Source organism: Lepisosteus platostomus, chromosome 26 (assembly GCF_059453375.1).
Source record: "Lepisosteus platostomus isolate fLepPlt1 chromosome 26, fLepPlt1.hap1, whole genome shotgun sequence".
Lineage (NCBI taxonomy): Eukaryota > Metazoa > Chordata > Actinopteri > Semionotiformes > Lepisosteidae > Lepisosteus > Lepisosteus platostomus.
The window spans coordinates 15,886,708-15,898,258 of NC_142636.1; the positions used below are offsets into that span (position 1 = coordinate 15,886,708).

Sequence of the window (11,551 nt, forward strand, 5' to 3'; positions counted from 1 at the left end):
TCTGCTGTTTATAAGACCGGGGTTCCCAGTCCTAGTCCTGGGGAGGCACACTGCTGCTGGCTTAATTACACATTGCCTCTGGACTTAATTATTTAAATGAAGCTGGAATTGTAACTAAAACGTTGGGATTTTATTATCCTAATGAAATGCCACAGTTGAACAGTGACCCCCAACACACTGAAGAGCTGAAAACTATCAGTTCAGATGAATCCAAGTAGTAAGTCAATCAAGGGTTAGAATGAGTAAGTGGGAGCTTGCCTGGGACTGAAGCTGTGGGGGTCTCCCAGTTTATGATTGAGAACCCCAAGAAAGTTGCACCTCTCTGTTCACTCGACATGCTGCCCATTCACTAGAGGCTTCTGCCTTTTTTTTCGTGAAGTGAACCTCCATACGTATGGAGGTCATGATTGATTAAGGGCTCTCCAGCCCTGGACATGAAGAAGTTCAGGATCGAATTTTCACTGTAGTTCTATCATATTGTAACATTGCTGCTTTGCAGTGCTGGGGCCCTGGGGTACTGCCTGTGTGGAGTTTCATGTTCTCTGTGCATTGATATGTGTTTCCTCTGAATGTTCTTTTCTTCTCCTACAGTCTAAAGACATGCTTACGGGTTTGAGTGTGTGTGTCTGTGTGTCCTGTGATTGACTGGCGTCCTGTCCAGACTCCACCCTGCTTTGTGCCTGTTGCTTGTCAGGGCTGGCTTCAGCTCCCCTGCAACCCTGTCCTGGAAAAAGCAGTTAGAAATAGGTGGGTTTTTAACTAACTATTCAAGAATGAGCATGCTCTTTACATACTGGCTGAAAACCAGAAATATTGGAGAATTATTCAGGGCCTGGATTGGATTTTCTTCTTTGTAGTAGTAGCAGTGTTTTTTTACTAAAAATGTCTTTAATTGCAGTGGTTTCACCCTCTAGTGGTCAGGAGTGCACAGTGCAATAGAGCGACAGGCAAGCGATGTCACAGGAGGAGAATTGTTGTGCTCGGCTGAGGCCAGGATGGTCAGAATGACAAGGCTCCAGTTCACTTTAACAGTCGTTGGCTCTCTGAGAGGATCAGAGCCCCCAGCTAAACCAACAAGTCCCCAGCCCTGCAGCTCCTGGTGAGAGCCCAGGGTCCCCAAGACCTGCTGGTGTTCATTCCATCCCAACTCTGTCAATTACCAAACTCTCAACGGACTTAACTATAGGGTTAATTTGAACTCCTTGTTTTCAGTTCCTAAACACCTTGGAGGATGCCTTTTAACTAGTGGTGTATAAGTAACTTGAGATGTCCAACTTTTGAGTAGAACAACAAAGAAAAAAAACATGCAAAGGTTCCAATCAAACAACTAGATAGTACAAATAAGTCAAGAGCTTGGCTGGAACATAAACTAACAGTGGAGTGTGGGATTGGGTACCCCTGTCCATTGAACACTAAGTCCTAAATCACAGAAACCAGCCCATAGATTCCTGAATTTTGCTCCAACTAGTTCCTTAAATATTTAACTGTTAATCAGCAAATCAATACAGTAATTAAGGAGCTGGAGGTACAAAATTGCTGGAATGGGTGCTTTGGAAGGCCTAGGGGTTGAGTAGTCTTGGTTTTATTAAAACTCTGTAACTATACTGTAAGTATTCAGTATTCCTGTGTAATTAAAACTCCTGGTTTTAACTATATAGGGCTACAGTGTTCAGAGCTTGTGTCAGTGACATTGAAATTTACAATTGGTTTACATGTATCAGGGTGCAGTCCTTCTAAAGCCCACATGATGTGTTAACTCTGATTGGTGCTGTATCTCCTGTCAGGTGCATGAAGAACAAGTGGGCATATCGGAAGAGAGAACCTCATTCTCCTGTGTGGTACAGAACTAATCACTGGGAAGCATGTGGCAGTAGGAAGTGATGGCAGTTCCTGATGGGGAGGTAGTTAACAGAAAACAACTGGCATTTACAAACAAAATAAAAAAGAAATAGGCAAAGATCCCTTTTGAAGACTTGATTTTGAATGAATCTTCAGTGGGTGGAATAAAATGAAGTTTTAGACTTGTCAGTGCCACCAGTTAAGCAGACAGATTGTTAAACTAAGAAATCTAGAGATCATTTGAGACTGAAATTTACCCTTTGGTCCTCAAAAAAAAGGGGTTCTATTAACCAAATAAATCATGTGCTTAATTTATCAATAATGCAAAGGGCAGAAATCTTTACAGACAGGTGACACGTCAGGCTAATTGGTCTATATAATTATTATTATTAAGAAGAATATAAACTCTTCTGATTCTCAAGGACATTCTGATAATTAATGAAGATGATAATGACCACCAGTGTCAAACTCATGAACCTGGTATCCAATGAAGATGCTGCTGAGCACTCTGGGAGCACAAGGTGTTAAGAATAGACAGATTTAGAAGTAGAAAGCAAATCTGTTTTACTGATCAAGTGTTCAGACATATGGACAGAAGACATGATGCAGGACAGTACAGCATATAGTTACAATTACTATAGAAGACAATTAGGATTAGGTAAGCAAACAGGGTTAAAAACTCGCTCTCTCATAAGCATGTTCTCTCCTGGGGACCTTCATTTCGGCAGTTTCTTAATGGACTTGTACTTGAGGAAGGCAGATGCAGCTTTTAGGCCCTCCTTCACCACAGGCAAGATGTAGTCGGTCCAGACGTTGCCCTTCGATAACTCCGCCTTGAGGTTCTGGATCTCCTTCTCCATCAGATCTGCCTTGTCCTGGAAGCCCTTCTGCAGCAGCTCCTCGTGCTCCTTCAGCTTGCTCTGAAGGGCTCTCTGGGCCTCCTGGCGGCTGCTGTCCAGCTCCTGCTGCGCCTTCTCCTCTGCGACCCTCAGCTTCTGCTTGTGGCTCTCCCTCTCGTCCTCCAGGAGTCTCTCTGCCACCAGGCACTTCTCCTCCTCCGCCTTCCTCTGCTGCTCCAGGAGGGCGGCCCGCTGCTTTTCCGCTGTGCGCATGGGAAAGGGGCAGAAGGGGGGATCGTGACTCAACATTGTCAGGAGCACACTTTTCTTTTCTGGGCAATTCTTTTTTAGAAACAACAAGGACGTTCTTACACAGAAGATCTCCTTCACTGAAAAGCAGCTTTCCCCCAGACACAAAAGACACAGGAATTCCTGTGGCCCACCTTGGAAATGGCCCAATTGCACTACAGATTTGTACAGTCTGGCTTCCCCGAAGTTCCCACTTTAATTCCACTGATCAAGCAAGTTCTCCACCTCATCCACTGTGCAGTGGGGCTGCTGGTGCCAAAAAGCTGGCATGAGGTTATCAATACTCACCGGCAATTTGTTTCTCATTTTCAGCCAGCTTCTGATCAGCCTGAAGGATGGATCTGGATTCGACTTCTTTCATCTTCAGAAACTGGTCCAGAATCTCTTCAGCCTACAGACCAGACAACCCACTGAATATACTTGAAATGACAGGAGCCAATGTTTTTAGCAACACCAAATCCATGGAATTATCCATCCCTGTTCTGCCGCATCTCAGCCGGGATAGGACAGGGCAGGGATGAGTGATGAGAGTGAGGGTTCTGTCTTGCCTTTCTGTCAATCATCATGCATTTGCTGTGTATTTCCAGGCAAAAGCACACTACACCACCCATTTCCTACTCTGACTGCCTCTTTCCTACTCTTGAAATACTGTACATACTGTATGTTACTAAATATTGAATTTCTTGGCAAATGCCCATAAGACAACAACATAATCATACTCCCAGATGCACTCTTGAGAAAATCTGAATACTGTGTTTTTCAAGCACATCTTAAATACCTAAACTAATAGACTAATCAAAATGGATTGCAGTTAACTATAAAACATTTTAACACACACTGCTGCAGTTGAGGTCTGGCTGCAATGCCCTGTTAATGAAAGAATGTGGCTCTACAGTAGCTGCAGTTCCTACCTTAACCCCTTTGTTGGGTTCAGCACGGAACTGTGCCACCAATGCATCTCGATCCTTACAGTAGAGCTCGTAGCCACCAGGCTTGGCATAGAAGCCCTCCTCCAGCTTCTTGGCGATGGGGGCGGAAAGCTGGGCCAGGAGCTCCTGGCAGGCTTGCTCAGAGACTTGTTCGTTGTGATCCAGAAGAATGGCATAGTGTTGTCCAATCTTGCTCTGTGAGTGAGAGAGCATGAAATTCAAAGGAAACAGATGGGCGATGGGGTAGATATTGTCTGAGTTATAGTTATGTTTTGGTTATATTCTGGACTTATATTTCATGTATAAATGCTTCCTGAGAAGGCATTTTTTGTTTTTTTTAAGTATGTCTTGATTGGTTTCATAGTCAAATTGTGAAAACAATTTCCTAAGGACAGAAAACCCATGGATTTGTAAGAACTTACTCCCAGGTTGCTCATGTGCTGACCACTGTCATCTTTGAAAGACTTGCTGGCGAACCTCTCCAGAGCCAGTTTTTCCCAGTGCCTGTGCTGCTGGGATAAACCCTCCAGGCTGGCTGGGAAGGTCACTGCCTTGTCCATCCCCTCCTTGTACACCTTTATCCCCTCCTGCACAGCTGCCTGGTTCTCAATCTGTGCCATTGTCAGCACTGCGTTCTCCAAGCAGGGCACATCACCGCTCGAGATGGTGCCCACGTAGGTACTGGCCAAGATACCAAGCACTGAGAAAAGAAAACCAGAAAACAAGTGTGGTGGAGAGAGGTGTTGCCCACAGAAAAGCCCTAAGACCTGATGCAGTTTGTATTCAGAGTTTATAAAAGATACACATTCTTCTAACCAAACTGCTCTGAAGTGCTGATTTTCAACACAGCCTGCATGTAATCCAGACCATCCCAGTTTATTATGTGCTGTATATCACTGCAGGGAAGTGGACATTTGCACAGAATGGAGTCCATAAGCAACCTATTTCAAATCCAAACCCACTGATCATATTAAGGGTCACTGGAGAGACTCCTGCCGACAATGATAAAAGTGTCTCGGAAAAGTGGGGGTAGGATATGGAATACAAGGGTACTGTAAGGCAGACAAACAGGGACTGTCTCACTCACTCCTGCCACTGACAGGATGTCCTCCCTTGATGGTTTTGACGGGACTCTGGTTGAAGACGTGCTGGCAGAAGCGCTGGGTGGCCTCCAGGAAGGAGGCGCTCAGGTCCCTCTCGTCCAGAGTCTCGAGGCGGGTCATGGCATCGGGGGCGGCGGGGCTGCCGAAGACGAAGCAGCGGCGCAAGGGGAAGAAGTTCCGGATACACTGCCGGGGCAGGTTGTAGTCGGACACTTTCCTGTTGGTTCCTGAAGAAGATAGCGCAATCCTTCAATATTAACTTAGAAGAAGCATGCAATCAGGATTAATACACAAGAACATCCTTTTTATTGTATAGTTTGGTCATGGAGTATTTTGAATGGAGCAGAAAACACTGACACATCCTTTATTTGCTGAAATGGTTGTAAGGCAGCAGAAATCTTTTACCTTTCTTGAGTGTCAGAGCGTGTTCAAGATACTCGTCCTCAGTCACCGGCCTCCCCTCGATCTTCAGCTCCAAGGTGAAGTCGCGCACAGCCCACACAAAATTGGGGAAGTAGCGCACAAACTGAGAGTCTTCTTCATCAATGTCATCATCACTCGTACCTGGACTGGATTTGCCAGGGGCCTTCACCTTGATCAGGTCAGTCAACTCTGTCACGTATCTGCTCAAGAGCTCAGGAATAATGTACATAGTTGCAATTTCCCCTCTTACAGCTTTGAAACCTGCAGAATTGCAGTCTGTCAAGAAGCAGTAGCTAGTTCCGATGTGTTATGATTTCATTTATTACTAATGAAGTAGGACTTATATGTGTACTGCAGATATCCAGCATTACAACATTTATAATGAACCATATTGTAGAAGTCATCATAGTGATTGCAGAAATCTGTTAACTTAGGCTGTCTCAAAATATCTGTTAGATATTTGTTAGAGCAAGCAAAAGTAACTCTACCAACAGCTGCAACAACACATGTAACAATACAAGTGTTAAAAGAGGAAACAATGTATTTGCAAATACACCAATTCCACATATTTCTGTATCTTTAATTGTCTATGGTGACTCCTTACCATAGAACACTAGAAATGAACTAGTTTTTGCAATCTTGCCTCCTTCAAGCTGATGCTGAGCTACTCTAAGTCACAAAGCTAAATGGATAAAACCCACCTGAAACACAAGGATACTGCAGGTTCTCCAGGGCGTTGTTGTCGATGGTCCCGCGGCTGTTGTAAATCAGTGTGCTGCTCAGAAGAATAGCCAGGGCAAAGATCCAGCAGTCGTTCTTTTGATCTCCCTGGAAAACACGTTTCCAGTCTCTTGATAATGCACTTTTCATTTCTTCTCTACTGCAGCAGGTTTTAAACACACCTTTTCTGTCATAACAACTGACAGCTCTTCACACTAAGACAGCCTGCAGGCTTTACAGGAAAACTACTGTAATTGTGATTGGAGCTCTGGTTCACATAAAGGGTTTGAATACCTAGTGGGCTACTGCTCTTGTACCCTTGAACATGGCACCTCACACAGAGTGTTTTGGAAACTGGAGTTATTGTGGTGGGAAACACCAGACTAAATTAATTTATTGCATTCAGTGTCAAAGCCTTTTTTCAGTCATGATAATACTGTATATATTACAAATATAGATTTGTTTTTGCTGGGATGCTTTCTTAGCAATAATAACATTATTCCTTATTATTATAGAAACAATAGTTAAGAACTAAAATATAAATTTAATTTTGTAACAAACAATTGAGAAACGGGTAATTAACTCAGCCTTAACACCACAGTTCTCTTATCAGCTGGGAAGACAACAGGGCTGTGTCACGCTCATTACACCTAGAGGGCGCTCTACGTTCCTTCTGTTCCTAGTTTCCTGTGATTATTCATGTCTTTCTGGTGTGTCTTGTTGTGTAGCCTATTTATTTCCTGCTTCTGCTCTGCTACTCGCTCAGCATTGTTGTTCAGTTGCCCTGAGACCTGCCTAGCACCAGGTCACTCCTGTCCTTGGCCTGAGGGCATAGGTTTCTATACGGCTTCCCCTGAACAGCTGAGCCTGGGCTAACCCCGTCTCGCCACTATACATAGGGTCTTTATCGCTCTCCTGCCATTCCACGGTTCGTCCTGTCGGACTTACATGACAGGCTGGGGACACAAATATGCACAGTTGATTCACCTGTTACTTGTCTCTCTGTGAGTGTCAGTATGTTTATAGGACAACTGGCATCCACTGGAGGAGAGACGCAGCTCTCACTGACAGCACTGCAGGATCACAGCAAAGTCAAACAGGAACAGGAACTTGTGTTTTTTCTTTCTTTGTTCTGACTCAAACCTACCTACATTCTGCAAGCTTTGAGCTGCATCTTTGGTATTACAAATGAACTGTCAGTCTTCATCTGTGGTATGAATTAGGAAGCTAAACAGTAACTGATGAACCATAAATAGAGACAAAACGCACAGCATGAGATTAACTGTAAGAAGTATTAAAAATTAGAATCAGGGACATTGCAAAGGGAAATTATCTTTAATCAGATTTAAAACCCTCTTGTTACTCACCTTCTCCACATCCCCCAACCCCTCGGTGTCCAGCAGCACCAGTGTGTGGTCAGGCTTAGTGGGGTGAGGGATGCACCACATCCAGATGCCCTTGGTGTGGGACTGTATGGTGGACCCCAGGGCGAATCCTGAGGACAACAAAGGAGAAGCATTACACAAATGTGACTCTCTGCCTTGGAAAGAGTGGTGAGAGGTAGGCACAGCTTGTTAAGGATTTGGCCAGTGAAACCGAAACCAAGTAATGAACCCACTTGAAGGAACTGATAGAGCCAAGTCGTGATCCAAATACTGTAGATGAAGGAGAGAGCCGAGAGTCCAGGGAAGCCAGTGATCCAAACGGGGAGAGAGTAACCGAAGCCAAGCCGTGATCCCAAAAAACGTAGTAAAAGGGAAGAAACCAAAGTCGAAACCAACACATTACGAAGAGGTAGAAGGCTTATCGCAACAAAGAAGCTCGAACGGAAAACCAATACTGAGCAAGGAGGTAGGGAAAGACTAGTGCTTAAATACAAGATGAGACGGAGGTGTTGTGGTGAAAGCGTACACTGATAGGTGGACTAATGAACTAAGGCTACGCCTTCTTCTGCCTCTTCCATTGCCGGGAGGCAGGGATCGTAACACAGCTGGCAAAGGATATGCCTTCTGTCTGCTGTGTTCCAAAGGTCATTACTCTTGTATGAGTGAATGCCTTCTTTTTGAGCTGCTGCTGGCATGAAGCCCAGGGGCACAAACCCTGAAAAGCCCATGATTGGGCAGACAAACTGGACTGACTGGCCTATTTCTAAGTGGAGCTTCCAATCACTTCTTCTAACATATTGTTCTTTCAGAAGACATAATGCCTTCTTCATCATTAACTACTGGAGCTTCTGGGAAAGTGCTCCTGATGAGAGAGTGAGAAAGTGAGGGAGTGAGAGGGAGAGAGGGTGAGAGGGCGAGAGGGCGAGAGGGTGAGAGAATGAGAAAGTGGGAGTGTCTGAGTGTCACGGACGTCCAAAGGGACTAACCGTGGGGAGCAGGAGAGCGGAAAAAGACCCATATGCATAGCGGCGAGATGGGAAAAAGGCCCGGGCTCATTAGTGCAAAGAGTTCAGGGATGCCGTATAGAAACCAATGCCCTCAGGGAGCGGACGTGGGGCGCCCTGGTGCTAGGCGGGTCTCAGGACATCCGAACGTCAATGCTGAGCGAGGACAGAGTGCAAGACCCGGAAATATATAGCCCAAGGGAAAGAGAGGGACAGGAAGGACAGCAGACCGGAAACTAGGGACAGGACAGAGAAGGAGCGCCCTCTGGCTGCAGAGGGCGTGACACTGAGTGTATGAGCCTGGTGATGGACTCAGGTCCTGTGCAGGGTGTACCCTGCCCTGTGCCTGTTGCTTGCTGGGACAGGCTTCCATGCGACACTGCGATCCAGTATTGGACAAAGCAGTTAGAAAATGGCTGGAAGGATGGATGCTGGTGACTGGATGGATGTTGAAGCTCTGGACTGCATGTGGATTTATGTATTTACTTGACAAACTTTGCATTTTTTATTTTACTTTTGAAGATGTGAAGAGTTAAAAAAAGCTATGCATCAGAATTTGGAAGGAAAAATTAAACTACAGATAGTGAGGAAATTCTGTCTGTAGCCTGAGATGCTGTATTGCACAGTTTCTCTCAGAAATGTGTGGGGAAAACGCCCAAGCTGTTATTCTGGATTCTCACCCTTTCTCTTCCCTGCCAGCTTGTTCATGAAATATGATTTCCCTGTGCGATACAATCCCACTATTGACACCACAACCACTGACTGCTGGATCTGTTCCAGGATCTCCAGGGCCTGGGAGTTGACACTGAGTTTTCCATCTTCTCCATTCTCGATCAAACATATCGGGGCTGCCATTGAGATGTTGTTGCTGGCCATAACCAAACACAGATATCTGCCTTTTCCTAGAACAATGAAGAAGAATGAAATTACAGATACATTAGCTGCGTTTTTACAACACAGTGCATCAGTGCAGCGACGTATAGAACACAACTAAGTGGAAAGGAACTGCAACAAACACCCAGGTGAAGCACACAGCACACTATTCTGAGAGATGTGAGTCCAACATGTGCTTCTTTGGAAAAACACAATACATTCATTTTTGAAACGAAGAATTATTCTATATTGTCAAATCTTAAACACTGAACAAAGTATCTGTTTCTGGTTGACATGCACCAATTAAGTAAGTGCTTGTCTTTGGTGACTCTTCATTTTTCTAAATTTTTGGGAATATACTTTTCTAACCTCTTGAATCATACTTTCTAGTCGTCCTTAAACTGAAATCTTTCGTTATACTTTTGTGTTTTACGCCATTTAACAGTGATATATAATGTTATACATACATATAAAGGAAAGCGGTGCATATTTATGTGACCTGTCAAAAAAGGAAAGTGGTGTATGTTTTGATGTCTGTGTACGTTTCCTGTCTTTGTGATACAACGCAACATACGTTGCAATTATTTTAAAATAAAACCTGAGGTAGTTGCAACATTAAGTTAATTTGTATCGTTTTTTAATGTGGGGAGCCCAGTCGGTATCGAGAATGTAGTCTTCGAAGAGTCCGAAATGGCGCTCATTCAAAAAACGCTCTCAGTGTAACGGTCTTGGTTTCCGAGAAAAGTGAAGCAGCTCGTTTTCACGAATTTATTCGCGTTCGTTCTTGACGAGTAATAAAGCGATGTAGTGTAACGTTGCCACAGAAAAACGAACATGAAATCGTGCTTGATGTAAGGTATTCATATTACCTTTACACTTTCGTTTGTAGTACTTTAGAATTATTTTACAGTTTATAAACTCAGATTTAAGGAAACAAGCATTAGTAAGCGTACACAAATATCAATTCATATAAGCAAATTCAAGTACCTGATACAAAGGATGATGCCGGGATTCCGTCAGTAGGATCGCGAATACTCTCTGAGTTGCTTTATAACTTAAAAAGTATTTCTTCAAGCGCGTCTTCGTTAGAAAAGAAACTGCAGTCTTCTATCACAGCTGTAGAGGTTTCAAACCGAAAGCAAAAACATCGAGCACACCAGGGCGTGACAATGTTCTCAATGTAAAACTACAAGGCATGCTTAGGTGTCAATACTTAACCCATACCAGCATACTGTATTTTAAAAGCATAACTGGATATTTAAAGCAACGCAATTGGGTATTTAAAATAACTTACTGCTTATCCTAAAATAACAGGTGTACTGTACATGAGGGTGTACTGTATGTACTCAGTGTCCCCTCATAGCGCCTATGGCTCTTAAATTCTGAACGACACCCACCCTAGACAATGATCTGAAACATTCTTTTCACGCATGACATCCCGACACGAGGTCGAGTCCATCTTTCATGCCCTCAGTGCGAGAGTCTGTGACAGCAGGGAGCTCTCAGAACTTGCCACTCTGTGATTGCTTAAAGATCACAAGTGCCGAAGCGTCTAACTTCAAGAACAGTTCGTGATTTTCAGTAATTTGGCTGGATGGGGTATTTGCTGTAAGAAATAATGTTAGTTTCATTACCAATTGCCAGAACAAGACATACATTATCCCCACGACCTCTTTTATTGGCTAATTTAATCCATGCCTGTGAAACAACAGTTTGAGGCAGTTGTTTCACTTTAAAAGTGAAAGAACTTCTATGGATCTACAACAAAATACTAGAACAGTTGTGAGACCTTCTTTTTCTAGAACAGGTACAGTATGTGATAAGAAAACACTACGTTAGAAAAGTGTGTTTTTATTTATTGTTCGTAAAGCAAAATAATTGCACGACTTGAAATAAAGTAAAGTTTTCCAAATTTTTAAGAGACATAAAAATAGTAAATATTGATATTTCACTAATGTATAGATGTAAGAGAGGATACCTCTTTTATCCACCGCGTTGTAAAAAATACATTTTACATTTTTACAACCTTCTGAATGTGGTTTATACCCACGGAATGGTGTTTTTGATTACATAATGTTTAAAGGTTATTTACAAAAAAGATAAACACTAAAAATACATTTTAGCAAA

General features: G+C 43.5%; 1 protein-coding gene across 1 annotated transcript; it reads right to left on the reverse strand.

The window, feature by feature from the left end:
* Window positions 1–2,378: 2,378 nt before the first annotated feature.
* On the reverse strand, window positions 2,379–11,278 carry LOC148640426 (guanylate-binding protein 1-like). Its single transcript, XM_088621509.1, has 10 exons — window positions 10,412–11,278; window positions 9,232–9,453; window positions 7,530–7,657; window positions 6,161–6,270; window positions 5,425–5,642; window positions 5,004–5,246; window positions 4,339–4,616; window positions 3,899–4,111; window positions 3,276–3,378; window positions 2,379–2,941 (listed from the first exon to the last, which is right to left on the reverse strand). The coding sequence occupies exons 2-10, from the start codon at window positions 9,425–9,427 to the stop codon at window positions 2,556–2,558; spliced, it is 1,875 nt and encodes a 624-aa protein (XP_088477635.1). The 5' UTR covers window positions 9,428–9,453; window positions 10,412–11,278; the 3' UTR covers window positions 2,379–2,555.
* Window positions 11,279–11,551: the final 273 nt, after the last annotated feature.